Source organism: Mycetomoellerius zeteki, unplaced genomic scaffold (genome assembly GCF_001594055.1).
Source record: "Mycetomoellerius zeteki isolate Tzet28-1 unplaced genomic scaffold, Tzet1.0 scaffold223, whole genome shotgun sequence".
NCBI lineage: Eukaryota > Metazoa > Arthropoda > Insecta > Hymenoptera > Formicidae > Mycetomoellerius > Mycetomoellerius zeteki.
In genome coordinates this window covers 1,460,030-1,477,953 of record NW_017257198.1, presented here as the reverse complement: position 1 = coordinate 1,477,953, position 17,924 = coordinate 1,460,030, and the positions used below count along the sequence as shown (strand labels likewise).

Genomic DNA, 17,924 nt, shown 5'->3' with positions numbered 1-17,924 from the left:
TTAAGAACATATACACTACAGATACGTACATATATTAATTTGGTATTAATACATTTGTACTTTTGAAGTGATAGCATTATCGAATGAATACGATAATACGAATTTAAATGCGTAAACTAAAATACATTAGTAACTGAAAGATATAATAAAAATATATATTTATAGATCTCGCAATCAACAGGTAATAAAGTATTTTCTCTGCCTTGGTATTGCTGTAAATTAAAATCTCATGTAAAAGAGACAAATTGACATTTACGAATGTAATATATAATGTAGAAACGAAAAATAAAATATTTTTTATCGTAATGCTCGATGCGTTATGTCTATGTAAATATTTATAATCTTATCCTAACTTCGTTACTTACATACTAATCTCAGTTATTTTTTATTAAACATGGACGGAATTAGTACGAATGTTTTTGTAACATTTATATCACTTACACATTATTATAGTAAAATTTAAATTTAGGATGCCAGAGAAAGAGAGAGAGAGAGAGGGGGGAGAGAGAGAGGAGGAGGGAGAGAGAGAGAGAGAGAGAAAGAGAGAAAATGCAGATAATAAACGTATGCCTACATTGGTAACGATAAATTGGCTACGAGATTCTCGTGAACACAATGAGATATTTACAACTTCAATACGTTACTAAATAAATGCAGGTCTAAAGATAGTAAATGAGAATGTTAATTCAACTCCAATTCCGGTAAGTAGGGCTCCGTGATTGCAGTAATAGGACAAGCACTCAAGGTATCCTATATAAGATAAAGAATATGTGTAAATATAATTTCAAGAATTAATAACATTATTATTAGAGACGTATAATATTATTATTATTAAAGAACTGATTTTTCGTTACTTACCAATCGTGTAAGTTCATCGAACGTGGGCCGTTCTTCGGGATCGTCCCGCCAACAGGATAACATGACTTCGTAAATCGGGTCTGTGACATCCAATAATTGCGGTAACCGGATACCTCGCGTAATCGCGTCCTCCATCTCGCTGTCGAGCGCCAAATTTGAGTACGGTGTACCACCCATACTAAACATCTCCCAGAGAAGCACGCCGAACGCCCATATCACGCCCGGCTGATGCTTCGTCTGATTGTCAAAGCACTCAATGGCCGTCCACCTTGAATACTTTAAGTCTTGCAAAGCATGCTTGGCGATACCATGACCCATAAGTTTCGGGATCCAATCGCTCGACAATCCCACGCTTCGCGCGCAGAGGCGACTATGGATGATCTTATGGCTCGCCAGATATTGCAAGGCAATCGCTATCGAGGATGAGATGGACAATATTTGATCTGTAGGGAATACATCCCCCGATCGCGCGCCTAACAGACGATCCTTCAAGATCTGAGGCGGTAGCTCCAACACGACGTACAACATGTCGGTGGTCTCGCAGGTTCCTACGAGACTCGCGAGATATTTCATGGAACCCGCTCGGATGCACACGTCTAATTCTCTCAGCATATGCCTCTTATCAGATCCCTTCAGTGCGCCGTCGACTATGGTGTGGATCGTTACTGGACAGAATTTGTCATCCTTCAAAACGGTTCCGGTGTGCACGCTGCCGAATCGTCCTCTACGTATGACATTATCATCAACAGACAGGACGTTTTGCGGTATACTCCAGACTTTCTTCTTCAACTCTTGATAATGATTCACCCTTTCAGGGATATCCTCCGGAATGTAGGCCATATTGTCCACCTCATATACCGGACCCTGCAACGTGAGTTCCTGCTGCTCTGGTAACTTCTGCATGTGGAATCTCTCGTGTCGCCGTCGCAGTACAAAATATACCAATATCGCAACGGCGAGTAGTATACTCAGCAGCGTGATCGCTATGCAAAGCGCAAGAGCAGTCGTGTCCATTTGATTCATTTCATGATTGAGTATAGTATTGGCCAAATTGGAATAGGAACGTTGTATATACCCTGCTTTCCGCGAGATTATCATCAAACCGATTTGCGCGGAAACGAATTGATCTTGCAACGGAACATTATGATAACCACCGATCATGCTTCCATCGCCCACGACGAACTTTTTGTATCTATGAAAGTCCAACGGATCGAATTGCGCAGCAACGTAATAACTTAACCCTTGTTTCGATGCGGAATCATAGTCTAAATACTCTTCATCGACCGGCGGAGGTATAGCGTCAGCTTGCACAACAAAAATCTGATATGCGCTAATCGGTCCGTACTCGCTGTAACCCTCGGTAAGCATGACGGTAATCGTGTCTTTTCCACGTTCCGATATTTTAGGCATGGCTGGTTTGTCGGGTGGACCTATCAAAGTCCACCCCGTAGTATTAGCCGGTTCACTGGACTCCTGTGTATTGTTGGCAGTGATAGATATGTGATATTTAGTGCCAGGCTGAAGACCTCTCAGAATCGTCATGTTCGATGAACCTCCTTGAATCTGACTTTCGATAGGTGGTAAATTGTTGCTCGAGTATGTTTCTTCAACGACGGCGCGGATGGTATAAAATATTATTATTCCGTTGGGTATATCTGGTGGCAGCCATGTTATTTTAAAAGTATCTTTTGTCTCCTCGGTTACCGATACTCTTCTCGGTGGACTTGGACCTACAAAAGGTATACACGTAATCCTCATTCATGTAAATTGTAACGTATTCACACAAGTATATGCATACAATACGAAGCATAATAAAAGTTATATCCCATACTGCATAGAAGCTTTCAATAACATTACTGCAACATTTATAATGTTGCACTGCAATACTGTTGAAATATTGCAATGTTGCTGCAATGTTACTGGAGTCATTTGTGATGTATGGAATAAAGTAAAAAGATTTGTATTGCTACAAATCATACCTTGCTGACCGGTAGCATAAACGCTCATAGCTTCGTAGCTGCCGCAATAGTAAGAAGAACCAGAAGCACAGGTGACAGTACAACTGTCTGATGGCTGGCCAAATTTGTTAACGCAATAGCACTGTTGACCGTTCATTAGTCCTGCGAACCTATTGAACAAAAAATTACAATCTTAAAACCCATTCGATACTATACCTTAGATCGAAAACATTATTTATTTAATCTTTAAATTTTTTGGAATGGAATCTTACTCTAAAGAGTGAAAATTGAACTAATCTTCAAAAAGAGTGATTCAATTTTTAATCTTTAAGGGTGAGACTTCACTCTTCAGAGTGAGAGTCACCCTAAAAGTTTTAGAGGGATACATATATCTCTCAGATTGGATTTTATCTCTCAGATTGCATTGTTTACTTACATGTAATATTGAGAACGACATTTTTTGACGCATTCGGCGGGCGTACTGGCGTGCCCCAAAGTAGGAGTGGGTAGTTCATTTAAATCGGAATTCCGAAAACAGCCCTCATACTTTTGAGCAAACACAAAGTAAACGCCACAGAAGAACAACAGGGACGACGCGATTATCATTGTGATTTTGTGAGTGATTTTTGTTGCGTTCTATGTTAATAATTGCGGATCCGCTCAGTCCTGATTTAGTTGTTTCACGGCATAGCGTTATGAGTTATACGTTCGGAATTTGCAGTCCGAGCAGGTATGAGTCAACGCACGACGCAAGATGATAGCACCACGCGGTACAACAGAAAAAATTACGTCCGTCTCGTAGGATAGGGACTGATTTGCCAATAGATCGATTCCTCTTGAGTCGCCAAATTGGCTCATCTTCCCGCGTTTCCTGGCTTATAATTCATAATGAGGAGTACTCATTGACGAGTAAACTGGAGTAAACAACACCTGGAGTCCACGTACGCTCCCGTTGTTTCGGGTACTGCACTCGTTGCACTCGTGCAAGCCTTTAACTCAGGTTCGTACTAAAATTGGAGAGAACGAAGAGTATCGGAGTAAGCGAAGAAAATTTGCCCAAGCAAAAAGATAAAATGCTATTTTTTTAAGTACTATCGTATAAACATAAAAATTTAACGATTGAAAGTAAGAAAGAATAATTTACAAATATTATGATTATACAGAACAATATTAAGAATTTTTAATTTTAGATCGCATATGTGAGAACACAACCAATAGAAATTAAAAGGCCTATAACGGTCAAAGTTGGATCTTTAATGCTTAAATAATTCAATCTTGAATTACTAAATATACTATACATGTACTTGCATATTTGTAGTCTTTCGAACTGCGCGCCGAATTATTTTTCCGGGCTATATAAACGCATTATTTAAGCATTAAAGATCCAGCTTCGACCGTTATAGGCTTTTTAATTTCGATTATACAGAAGTTTATTTTGAAATCTTATTTAATTTTTATTAAACAATAATATTTTGTTTGACATTTATTAAATATGTACGCTCATATTGTTCTATACCTATCTCAGTTTATGCATATTTTTATAGAAAAAGATATATAATGAATAGATTCATTTAATTAATTTAATATATTCTTTAAAGTTTTGAAATGCTTTTAAAAGTTTAAAAAAATTAGAATAAGTTTTTACTTTAAAATTATATTTTCGGTATCGTTTGTTATGTATATTCAATCTCGTTGCACGAAGTTTTACTATTATGCGTATCTATGATATTTACGAAAATTACTCGATCTCAATGAAACAATATCTAAGTATTCGAAAATTAATTTAAATATTTACGAATGCACATTAAACTTGATTCTATTTTATTCACGAAGAAGGCAATCAGATTTCAACTTAGATTTCTATATTTTGTGTTTTAATAATTTGTTGTAAAATGTATCCAGATAAGTGTATTGGGAATCGAAGAATTTTGTAAAAGATATTTGAATCCACAAATTTTGCGACGCCCGTTTAATTTATGTTACGTATTACGGCACTGTGCTGTCCGACTTCGAATGGCGGTGCAGCGAGAGAGGTGTAACTGCACCTTCACGTTACGCGTTGGCTATTATGAAAAAAAAGACATGATTGAATAGGATTTGCATCGATAACTGGCGCACCTAATCGAACCAATAAAGATTAAGTCTCGATACACAATAGATGTACCAAACTTTTAGCTTTTTGATTTAAACTTTTAATTGTGATGTTTTTCCTGGCAAAAAGCATTTTCCGACAAATTTAGAGCACAAATAAAGAATAAAATAATAACAAGAAAAAATTTCGACAATTGTTTTCAGAAACGAAAGCTGAAGATTCGGAAGATATTTTGCTTGTATAATCCTCATGTACCGTATTGAAAGAAATGTTTGCAAGTTTTATATAGAGTAATTTATAGAATAATTTATCGACACGCCATCCATTCTCGTAATTACGATCAAAGCTGAAGAAAGGACTTTTCGGCCGGACACAGATAATTGCGGGTTGTGTAACATTCAAGGTCGCGCTAGCTAGAGGTGCTTGAAGATTACATCTTAATGATAGCGTGTTACCTGCTCCCTCTGCCCCCCCCCTCTCTCTCTTCGGGGCGAAAGACCCCTGTATCGATTTTCAAGGCCTTCGACGCCTTAACGAAACTCTTCATTCGGCGTCTCCGATTCTTCTTCACCCCCCGAACGTTATCGATCATACATACATTATGCGAATTAATTAGAAAAGCTGCGGCAAGAATTCAAGAGTCCAAGAAAAACAGTACAGAGGTATAATAGAACACAGCAGTAAATTTTCCCACGTTTACTCCTCCTGCGTGCTACGATGAATAACATCGCAGTATTTCATGCAATCTATCGACAAAGTGTCATACATATTTCAAAATTCTGCCATTAACTGAATTTTTAGGTCAATCGTTACAATACAGTGTCTACTTGCACCTTGTAATAACGTGAGGGTGCCACCGAGTGGTTTGATAAAGTTCGGGTTATATTTCACGCGTCGGCGCTTATTTGCATCGCGATTAATACTTTTATGGAAATGAATACCTGATCCGTAGCCAATTGTAGTCGTGTCTGGCCTTAACTTATATGCATACGAACATATAGATATGTGCATTCTTATCCTGCATCTTATCCGTGCGTATCTTCATCAATCAGCCTCGTGTATGTCGTGATCTTCTTTATTGATAAATTATAGACAGTAAAAAAAGCTGTGTATTTGTGTTGGAAACGGTCCACTCACGTTTGTGTTAACAATTTGTGTTGAATTTTTTGACATATTCAAGTGTTAATTTAACATAATGTGATTATGTTATTTAAACATTTTTTGTGAAATTGATATTCAATTCTTGTTTCTTAGTGTCAAAATGATACAATTTATGAGTAAGTGAACAAGTAACATAAAAATAATGTGTTTTAAAACGTAAATTCTAAGACATGAATGAAATATGTGTTTATTTAACATATCATAAATGTTAATTTTCTGAAAATAAAAATGTTCCCACGACTTGTTTACAAACTGTGCCGATGTTGTCTTTCTTTGTATTTATTCTCTTACATAATACCCAGGTAGATCACGGAGTTATAATTAAGTCATAATGATATCACAGAATGTCATCATGATGTCATTTGATACTTAAAAATGGACTTATGACGAATGAGGTCATGATGATGTCTTCATGATTTCTGTGTTCTACTTGGATATTTGTGTTACCTTCTAACATATTCATCTTGTGTAAAATTAACTCAAAAATTTGAGTGGACCGTTTGGGACATGCGATTTATATTAAATTCAACACATTTTTTTTCAACTGTGTACTTATTTCATTGTAAACTGAGAGATGTGTGAGATGCTGCCTCTAGTGCTACCAAACCGTGAATTGTAACTCCATCCTCTCTAATACATATTCCTTTATAGGTACATTTATTTATATATTATTTTCTCCTTTAGATATATTTAAATATTAAATAATTGCTGGATGCGTCGACACATAATTTTTTTAATAATTTTTACATAAATATTTATTACGCATTTTAGTCATGCAATCATTATCGGGTTTATCACTGAAACATATTCCGGTATCACAAGCTTGTGATTCTACTTTTCGCAGGTGTTTCGGAATAGGAGGGCACGGAGTGGCGAATTTTCCGTCAAACGTAAAAGCGCAAAGAGTGAAAGAGCGCAGGTCGCTCACGACCGACCGCCAACCCAAGAAAATGAACCCAAGGTACCGAGGGTGAGCGGGTGATCGTGGAATAAGGCGAAACGTAGGGAGTCACGCGAAGCAACCTCCGTGAAACTGGAGGTGGTTCGAGGAACCGTCGCGGTACGTTCCCTGGCGGAATCCAGTCAGTCTGCAGAATGAAGCACGCGACGTGGCTGCTTTTTGCGTCTACCCTGCTTCTCGTCCAGAGGACCCACGTTAGCCGCGCTCAGAGGACCCATGCGCGACAGGGTCTCAATCGCGAAAATCCGACCGTTAAGATACCGAGTCAGGGAACCGTCCTCGGTAAAGAGGTGCGACACTGAGCTTCAATTTCTTTCTGTCGGTGTTAAGTTTTTATATTTGCTAAGACTTGTCTCTGTTCATCTCAAACCATCAAGTTGACAGAAATTTAAATCTTTAGACGAGAGTCATCTATAAGTAAACAGCTGATTTTACATCTGTTAATTTGGATATTAATTTCACTAATTTTGCTTTTTATCTAAATTATAATGAGATTATAATTCTAAATAGAGATAAAAATGAAAATGATATATATCAAGTTAAATGTTTTTTTTTCAATTTAATAAAATTTGGTATCATTAATTCTAATTATTAAAGTTCGATTAAGATTGATTAAGTTTGATTTAATCCTTAAATAGAATGTTTATAAAAATCTTTAAATAAAATGTCTATAAATAGACAATTAATTTTATAAGCATAATTTAAGTTTAACTTTTGCTAATGCGCAGTTTCTTTTTCTAAATTGAAAACAAGAGAACACTAATTTTACAGATTCGTTTCATTTTATTTTAATTTTAGAACGAAATAAATGATATAAATTAAACTAATTAAAATTATTTTTAGTCTTCGATAAATGTTTCTTCCTTTATCGTATATAAACTTCTGAAATTTAGGTAACTCTCAACACGGTAAGACTAACGCAGTATCTCGGTATCCCTTACGCACAACCTCCGGTTGACAATCTTCGTTTCATGCGACCAATGACAGAGCCTCTTCCTTCTTGGAACGAGGTGAAAAATGCAACGCAGTTCGCGCCGTCCTGCCCGCAGGCTACGGGTCAACTTAAATTGCACGAAAAACTCTTCAAGCAATTGTTACCACTGGATATGCCAGATCCAGGATTCAACGAGGATTGTCTTTTCTTGAACATCTTCGTCCCAAGCGAAGGTATGTGCGTTTAATTGTATCCATGTGGAGTCAAAATTGAATATACTAAATTCTATAAGTCTCCAGATCGCAAGAATTGTTTCAAATCCACTTTTTAAATATATGATGACTTTAGATTCAATATATATATTATTATAAATTTTTAACAATATTATTCCTGTTTCGAGCATTAATTTTTCATTCGTGTTCTCTCCATCTGGAATGCGTACAGATTTCTCACTCGATAAGTGATCGCTGGGAAAATGAGTTTAGTTTCTCGGTTTCTACGTTCAGACATACCATCCGAATGCAATTTAGTTTTATTCTTGTTGTTCACTAAATGTTAAACAAGGCTAAAACGATACATGGAGTCACACGGATGATATTTTTGATAAAAAGTATTTTAGGAGACTACACTTTACTTAGGTAGATACTTTACGAAATTTTACTTTATTTTTCGGTATTTTACGATTCTAATTTTGGGTTGAGAGCTTATTTAAGTACTTCCAAGTGAGAATCCGAATGACCTTTGAATGGCTAAGAGCACTCAAATGTCTCAGATTCGGAGAATCCAAATGTACCCTTCAAAGAATGCAGACATATCTCAATAAAAAATGACTGTTATTAGAACGAGATTTATCACGTCGTTGTTACATAAAAAGCATTTTTTGTGCTTCTTTTCTGAGACATAGTGCATAAGGAAATTTAAACAGATTCAAATAGTGTTAGGTTCCCGGTAAAAAATTTTTCATGAATATGTACAAATATGTTTAAACATACACAAGCACGTATAAATATTCATAAACATATATAATTATATAATTATACATGTCCATTATAATTAAATATGTCCATACATATTCATACATCTCTTTTTCTTTTGTAAAATTACTTTTAATGTAATAGAAATAATCATAGTAATGTGAAAATCAAAAATAATTAAAGGGATAATTTTCGCATCATTTTAGAAAAAACGTTCGTTTTAGAAAAAAACATATTTGGAAAAATGAAAAAAAAATTGCTCATACACAATTATATGCATAACTTTATATATAATTATACATAAGTAATTTTTTTACATTTCTTCAAACTTGATTTTTTCTCAAACAAATAGAGCAAAAATCACCCTTTTAATTATTTTTAATGTTTTCACATTACTATTATTATTTCCATTACACTAAAAAGTAATTTTACAAAAGAAAGAAGGACGTATGAACATGTATGGACATATTTCATAAAATTATGTATGTTTATGAATATTTATACATGTTTATGTATGTTTATACATAATTATACATAGTCATGCATGATAAATTTTTTACCGGGTTCTTTTTTTTGTAGTGTGGAAGAATGAGTGTGGTTAAGAAAAATTTATTTATAAACCAAGTCCCTTCTTAGCAATTTGTAAATGCTGAAGTAATAAAGATCTATCATAAAAAACATGAAGATGTACACTCCCCCGCAATCACTTTTGCCATACCTAAGCCGAAATTTATTAAACTTCAAAGTTTAATATCTTTGCGGAAAATTATCGTAGCTTAAAAAATCGAACGGCATTTCAAAGGTTATTGCAACAGCTTTCATTTAAGCAGAGGAAAAATTGAAAAGACGCATAATTCTATTTTTTATGGATAAAAAACGAACAAGAAAAAATACGATATTTTTTATCTTTAGTTAATTGCTTGCCAATTTGAAATGAATAATAGTAGGATAATGAAACTAACGGGGTTTGAAAGGTATGCCTTTTACCTTTAAAATGATCGCCCGCCCATTTTTGTGCGACGTTTCTTACCGGAGTTATGAGTATTTTTATAAAAAAACATGATTTTGTTTATTTTCTTATTATCTCGAAAACTAAGAGCGATAGAAAAAAATGTTAAATACAAAAAATACTCGTTTTTAGGTAGAAAATACAAAAATAAAGTCAAAATTAAAAAATCGAAAAAATTTTTTTCTTCATCTTTTTAGGTAGAAAAAATTTTTTTAATTTCTCATTTTATGTGATATAGTTGTTAATTATTCAAAGTTATACATACGAACAAAGTGTAGCGTTACTTTTAAAAATATACACATTAATATTTTAATGATAATGAAAATTTTTTTCTCCATTATTAGGCACTACGAATTATTTTATAAAATTATTATATATTTGATTTATGTATTAAATAACAAATTCTTTTAATAAACAACAAAAATCTTTATTTCTTAATTCTAGAACATTTATTTTATAACGTACACAGTACATAATATGTCATGTTACAATAAATTACTCAAAATTATAATAGTGACACAATGTAATAACATCAATTAATTTTAACTCTAAATTACACTTTGAATAATTAACAACTATATCACATAAAATGAGAAATTAAAAAAATTTTTTCTACCTAAAAAGATGAAGAAAAAAATTTTTTCGATTTTTTAATTTTGACTTTATTTTTGTATTTTCTACCTAAAAACGAGTATTTTTTGTATTTAACATTTTTTTCTATCGCTCTTAGTTTTCGAGATAATAAGAAAATAAACAAAATCATGTTTTTTTATAAAAATACTCATAACTCCGGTAAGAAACGTCGCACAAAAATGGGCGGGCGATCATTTTAAAGGTAAAAGGCATACCTTTCAAACCCCGTTAGTTTCATTATCCTACTATTATTCATTTCAAATTGGCAAGCAATTAACTAAAGATAAAAAATATCGTATTTTTTCTTGTTCGTTTTTTATCCATAAAAAATAGAATTATGCGTCTTTTCAATTTTTCCTCTGCTTAAATGAAAGCTGTTGCAATAACCTTTGAAATGCCGTTCGATTTTTTAAGCTACGATAATTTTCCGCAAAGATATTAAACTTTGAAGTTTAATAAATTTCGGCTTAGGTATGGCAAAAGTGATTGCGGGGGAGTGTATGTTCTGTTAATACTCGATGTCTAATTGATATTGAAATTATCCTATCGATATCGATTCGATATCAATTCAATGAAATCATTTCTGACTGGGATGGTAAGAACGAAAGAATCAGATTGTACATACTTTCGTTCATTCTTACAGGAAGGTTGTAATTTTTGTGACATGAATTTTGTCTTGTCATAAATACAGGGTTGTTAACGTTACCGTTTTTAAGTAACGTGTTACAGTTACCATTACTTGCAGTAAAAAGTAATACATTACTCGTTATTCGTTACCGATTGTAACAGGAATGCGTTATCGTTACTTAAAAATAACGAAAAAATCCGTTACTTTTTCGTTACTTTTCAAAAAATGATTATATTTATATAAATATAGCTATATAAGAATAAATCGTTTTTTAATTTATAGTTTTGTTTCATTTTATATTTTATTAGCTTTATTTTATTTTTTATTTTATGAGTTCTTTATTTATTGGTTTTGATACATTTGATACATATCAATTTACATTAGAAATAGCAGAATATTTTTTAACTTTAAATTATGATGGATTTATTTCCCTAAATCTTGAATTTTTTTTAATACAATTGTTCAAAATGTCCGTCTGTTAGGCGGTGTCGAAAATTCGACAAAACGAGTTCAACAATATTAAAAAGTCTTTCTTTTAAATTATAGATATTCATCCTGGATGCATCTTTGACGCATCATGTGAACATAGCACACAAAACTTGCGTGATGGAAAAGTGCGGAATAGTGCTAATTGGTTGCTTCAATGGCGCATTCTCTATTCCGCAGTTCTTTTCTGCACCGTGTGATTTCACCCTAACTCTGTATCAACGGAATAACGAGAAAAGTAACATAAAATTTCGTTACTCGTTACTGAAAATTGTAACTTAGTTACCATTACTATTACTCGCTAGGAAAAGTAACTACGTTACTCATTCGTAACTAAAAAAAGTAACGAAACCAGTAACTTCGTTATTTTTTTATGTAACGTTTACAACCCTGCATAAATATAATTGATAGAGAAAATATTTGACTGATGATAATCCTTGATACTATCTGCGTGCTATTTCTTTTCTATACGTAAACTTCGACAACGTTAGGACACGAAACGCAACGAAAAATGACCGCGGTCAACAGCGAAGTTCGTTCCGCAAGATAAAGCTCGCCCTCAAGTTCTTGGAGACTGATTCTTATCGTTCGAGAGAAAAGAGGTGATTGCGGTGATTACCCGTGGGGGCGAGCATTATACCACTGCGATCAGATAAAAGTAGACCAAAGCAAAAAATGAATAAGGTGCCTTGTGAAGGCCTAGTGTCGTGCAGAGAAGATTTATCACATCGTTGCAACATAAAAAGCATAAAGGTGGACATTCTGTTAATACTCGATATGGTTTAACTCAGATAATTCTTCCGTGAAGTTTACACTTCAGTCACGCTCGATTGTTCTCAATGATTATTTCTTTCAAGGTTTTTTTTTTACTTATATTGGTATCACTTTTCAAGAAAAGATTAAATTGAGAATAATACGACCAGCAAAAAATAAATTATTAACAAATAAAAAATATTAATAATAACGTTTACCTTAAATAGATTATAAACTGCTTTTTTAATTAGCTGCCCTTTTAATTAATTTTACGAGTACAGAATTAATTAAAATACGTTTATCTTAAATAGATTATAAACTGCCCTTTTAATTAACTTGATGAGTACAGAATTAATTAAAATATTTTGTAGAATAAATATAAAAAAAGTTCTTAAAAAATTTTAAATGAATATTTAAAACTTATTAAAGACTAAAATTTTATAAAAAGAGTTTACGTTACAATTCTGAATAGATTTATCAAAAACAATAACAGTTTTATCCTGACAAAGAGTATTTTGCCTCAAATAAGTTTATCTAAAACTTTCAGCGTTGACGCAGCAAATATTTTAATTGCTTTCGCATTGCGCATTGTGTTTTCCACTCGCCCTCGTTTTACCCTAATACAAATTTAATGAAGTATAGCCAGGAAATATATAGGTATACCTTTAAAAAGCTCGAATATGCATGTACAGAAGAAAAAACTGATAGAATGGGTGAAGCTAAATGTAGAGCTGGACAAGTATTTAAAAATTTATAATTAAAAATTTTCTGCAATATAAATGTATATTTTGTGATTTGTATTTCAGTGGAACACGTAAAAGTATTACAAATTTTGTATTTAAAATTAAAAGACTGAAAGTTTTTTGTATTTTGTAATTCAAATCATAAGATTGATTGTCAATCTCTCTCTCTCTCTCTCTCTCTCTTTTTTTTCTCTCTCTCTCTCTCTCTCTCTCTCTCCTTCTCTCTCTCCCTCTCTCTCTCAGTATTTGAAAATTATACAAAATATAAAATATTTTCAACCTTTTGTTATTAATATAAAATATAAAATATTTTCAACCTTTTGTTATTAATACTGAAATACAAAACACAAGATACTTTATATGCTTCCATGAAATACAAAACAAAATATTTTCATATTCCGCTGAAATACAAAATATAATTGTCTTACAAGTACTGTTTTTCAAATAAAAGTATTTCAAATACACGTCTAGCTTTGGCTGAATGCAAATCGAAAGCTCACGACATACTTTGGCCACCATCAAACGAAATCGTCAGCGGCAACCGCTAAACGGCGTCTCTCTTTTTCTTTCCCCCGTCCAAGAAAAAAAAGGACTGATCTCGGAGTCGCGAATTCGCGGCACGAAACAACGTATGACGACGACGACGACGACGACGACGACGCTAGTCGAGGTCGATATAACGTGGAGCTAGTAAGAGTAGTAACGATAACTAGCGCGCTCGCGGTGGCACGCGATCTTCCAGGACCCCGGCCTGAGATGTGGAGATACCAGAAAGCCGGTCACGAAAGCTCGCCTTCTCGCTCTTACCCTCTCTTTTCGTTCCTTTGGTCGTCTTTCAGTGAGGAAGTCGTTGAATCGCCACGACTCGTCGTCATGAGTCATTGATTCGCATAAGAAGCTACATCGGATACCATACTCATACTTACGGAAGGTCCGGGTCGCGCTATCGGCGCGACATTAGGGCGTACTTGCAACCCCCTCCGTTGACAATAATTTGAATGCGGAAAATACCGAAAGAAAGAAACATATGCAAGTCTGTCAAGGTCGTCGCTAAGAAACCGACAGGACGATAATGCAGGACTGAATGTCCGTGTTCAGGAAACCACAGGGGAGTAGGGAATCTCGTACCGGTCCCCGTTATCGTAACAAGCTCGATAGGTTGGAAATAGAATCTTGGATGTGTATGCGGTGGCTTCACATAAATTCTCTTTCTCGATCTATACGATGGGATTATAATATGAAAAGAAACACTAAAAATTTTACTTGAATAACCTATTGTTATTGCAGCCTATCTTTGGCAAATTCTAAGAAAATATTATCGAGATTTTCTTCTACAAGTTATTTTAATAAAAAGTAACATGAAAAGAAACACACTAAAACTTTTCTTGAGCAGCCTACGATTACCACAACCTATATCTTTGACGCAATCGAGTTTTAATAAAATATTATATTATTCAAGATTTCCTTCTACACTTTTTATTTTAATAAAAATAATATGAGAAAGGTTAAAACTTTACTCGAGCAATCTACTGCAGTTAATGCAGCCTATCCTTGGAACAATCTAATTCTAATAAAATATTACTCACTGCTAAAACATTATTCGAGTAGTTCACTAATAAAATATTATTTAAGATTTTTTTATCTATATTTTGCTTTAATAAAAATAATATGAAAAGAAGCATTAAAAATTTTATTCAAGCAGACTACGATTATTACAGTCTATCTTTAGCGCAGTCAAGTTTTAATAAAATATTATCCAATTTCCTTTTACTTTATTTTGATAAAAAAGACGTTTATAGTCTAAAATCATGAAATCATAAAAGAAAAGATATTAGATTCGTTAAAAAAATATTGATTTTGTCTATTTTCGTTAATACTTACGAAACCCTTAAACTTATATTTAAAAAGTATAGATCATACATGTTCAGACCTTGTCTGGATATTACAGAGTATGATCCAGCTTGCGTGAGACTTACAATAAAATAAAACCTTACCAGTATAACATCCCTCTTTCGATAGACTGATGATTCTGATAGTTAACGAATATTTCATATGTGTAGGAAACCGTCAGAACGACCAATGGCCAGTGATGGTTTGGTTCCACGGTGGCGATTTCAACACTGGAACTCCAGCGATCTGGGACGCCTCTGTATTCGTTTCCAAACAGAAGGTGCGACATTGCATTACGCGGAATACTTGCAAAATAGCCGGAATCTAAGATTGAAATTAACGTGACCCGGTCAGCGATCTAATCAATACCGATACAATCACGATATCTGGGAGGAGAGAGGATGATTAACGTGTATTTTTAACGGTGTTCAATCAATTCTCCGGACATTTACTGAGCGGACGTAAAATCGAAGGGAATCAGACCGAGCCTTTTCCTTTTCCTCATCTCGCGTGCCGTTACTTCTAGCATAGAACCGCACCCTTTGATATTCGCTCGCGATACATTATTAATGGAGCTTTCGTTATACATCTGACGGAATGTACATAATGCGGTATCGTTTACGGCTCTCAGGAATAACTCACCGCGGAGAAAAGAGGACAAATTGATCGCTTGCGTGGCACGAATTACGAAACTAAAGTAAATCTTGAAACTTTTGGTAACGATTACTGGTGAGATTTTTATCGCGCACACGCTAAAAAAAAAAGAGAAAAGCTTTAACAATCCGCGAGATTAAAGAGGAGCGACTTTTGCGGCCGGCAGGTGCTAGTGGTGACGGTGGCGTATCGATTAAACATCCTCGGATTCTTCACGACGACGGACTCCGAGGCATCCGGCAATTATGGCATGTTCGATCAAATCGCCGCCCTCGACTGGATAAAGCGAAACATCAAGTACTTCAACGGCTCGCCCAGCAACATTGTCATCTACGGTCACAATTCCGGTGCCATAAGTGTAGGACTGCACATGCTGAGTCCTCTCAGTGAAGGGAAGTTCCACAAGGCGATTGCTATGAGCGGGGACGCTATCAGTTCTGTTGGCACACTAGAAAGAGAGAAGCCGGTCGTCGACATCATAGCAGACAGATTTAGCTGCTCTCGACAACCGACCAGCGAGCTGATAGAATGCCTACGTCGACTACCAGCCGATCACTTAATCAAGTACTCATCTGACATCGAGAGCTGGGGTCCGATCGTCGATGCCGAAACCAACAACGAGACGGAACCATTTCTTGCGCAACATCCGAAGGACATTTTGGAAAGTGGTAATGATAATGTTATATGATTCTCTCTATAAGAGAATCTTTAAAATCAATTTAAAGACAAGCGGAGATGTTTAAAAAGCATCATATTGATCTAAAGATCTTTTTTTTCTATAAAACTCCGTTTTATATTTTGATACTAATGTTTACTTCTACCAATGCAGATTAACTTTAATCTCGATTTAATTTACTTTTTATCTTTTTCTAATATTTTGAGGATTAGAAAAAGATAAAGAATAAATTAAACCGAGTTTAACATTGGTAGAAATAAACACAAGGGAAAATCTTAGTACTGATTTAAAGATACGCGAAGATACTTTAAAGCATATTCAAATGTTTTTTTGCTCTCTAAAAATTTATTTGAATTTTTTTCAATATTCTTTTAGATATCCTTTCGATATTTTATTTCTTTCGGTACGATTTAAATTTTTCTTAAACTTTAATAAAACAACGAATTAGGTAACTTCAATGCGGTGCCACTGATGGTCGGCTACACGAATAACGAGCAAGTTTTGGCGTACATGGAGATCATTAATAATAAGAATCCAGAGGGCGGACTTTCTTCGGAGAACTTCGAGAAGATGATCACAGACGAGTTCACGGCGGCAGTGCAGATCCCAGATGACAACAGCACGTGTGAGTCGAAGCCCGAGATGGTGATAAACGCGGTGCTATTCTTCTATAGACCATATCCAACCACGACAAACATGACGGCGTTCCGCGACAAATACTTGGACCTGCAAACGGAAAAGAATTTCGCGGCTGGCCTGACACTGTTGGCCGATAAAGTGACGAAGAAAAAATCGACGGCTTTCGTATATCGGTTTGACTATCGTCCCAAGACACAACCGGTCACGAAGGACGTGCCGGAATGGGCCGGTGTGCCGCACATGTTCGAGCTCCCATTCGTCTGGGGTCTACCGCATATGACGGGCGTCAGTGGGACGCAATGGAACTTCAACGACAAAAGGATGTCCGAGTCGATGATGACGATGCTGACAACGTTCGCCAAAACCGGGGATCCTTCCTTCGTGGAGAGGACAGTATCGGTCAAGTGGGAGCCCTACACGCAGGACAATCCGAGAATTTTGATCATCGATAAAACTATCGAGATGAACGAGCCGGACGCAGTGGACTACAAGGCGCTCGCATTCTGGAACGAATATTATCCGCAGGTCATGATGGAGGCGACGGACAATTGTTGCAACATCACAAGCACGGCGACGACATGGAGGATATTCTCTCATAGCGTGTGTCTCAGCGGCGTGATGGCTACGGTGGCGTTTCATCGCTTTTGGTTCTAGCTACGGTCACAGCGTGAAATATTAAATACTGAATTTTAAAAAAAAAGGTGTTATTGCGCTCGCTGTTGTATATTTTTAATAGACCAATAATAAAAGAAGACGAGACGGCGTTGTCAGATTTTGCAATTTTATAACAAGATCTCTTCCCACACTCTACTTTTTAGAAGCAAACGCAGTAACAATCTTGTTATACTCTTGTAGAATACATATCTCGCGAAATT

The 17,924-nt window shown here is 35.1% G+C and overlaps 2 protein-coding genes across 2 annotated transcripts; one reads left to right on the top strand and one right to left on the bottom strand.

The window, feature by feature from the left end:
- Positions 1-503: 503 nt before the first annotated feature.
- Positions 504-3,770, bottom strand: LOC108723144 (tyrosine-protein kinase Wsck). The gene is made up of 4 exons (XM_018448662.1): positions 3,253-3,770; positions 2,838-2,986; positions 859-2,588; positions 504-750 (listed from the first exon to the last, which is right to left on the bottom strand). The coding sequence occupies exons 1-4, from the start codon at positions 3,420-3,422 to the stop codon at positions 682-684; spliced, it is 2,118 nt and encodes a 705-aa protein (XP_018304164.1). The 5' UTR covers positions 3,423-3,770; the 3' UTR covers positions 504-681.
- A 3,394-nt stretch (positions 3,771-7,164) lies between these two features.
- On the top strand, positions 7,165-17,783 carry LOC108723145 (carboxylesterase 5A). The gene is made up of 5 exons (XM_018448663.1): positions 7,165-7,320; positions 7,924-8,197; positions 15,251-15,360; positions 15,901-16,402; positions 16,859-17,783. Exons 1-5 carry the CDS (start codon positions 7,165-7,167, stop codon positions 17,701-17,703), a joined length of 1,887 nt encoding a protein of 628 aa, XP_018304165.1. The 3' UTR covers positions 17,704-17,783.
- The last annotated feature ends 141 nt before the right edge of the window (positions 17,784-17,924 follow it).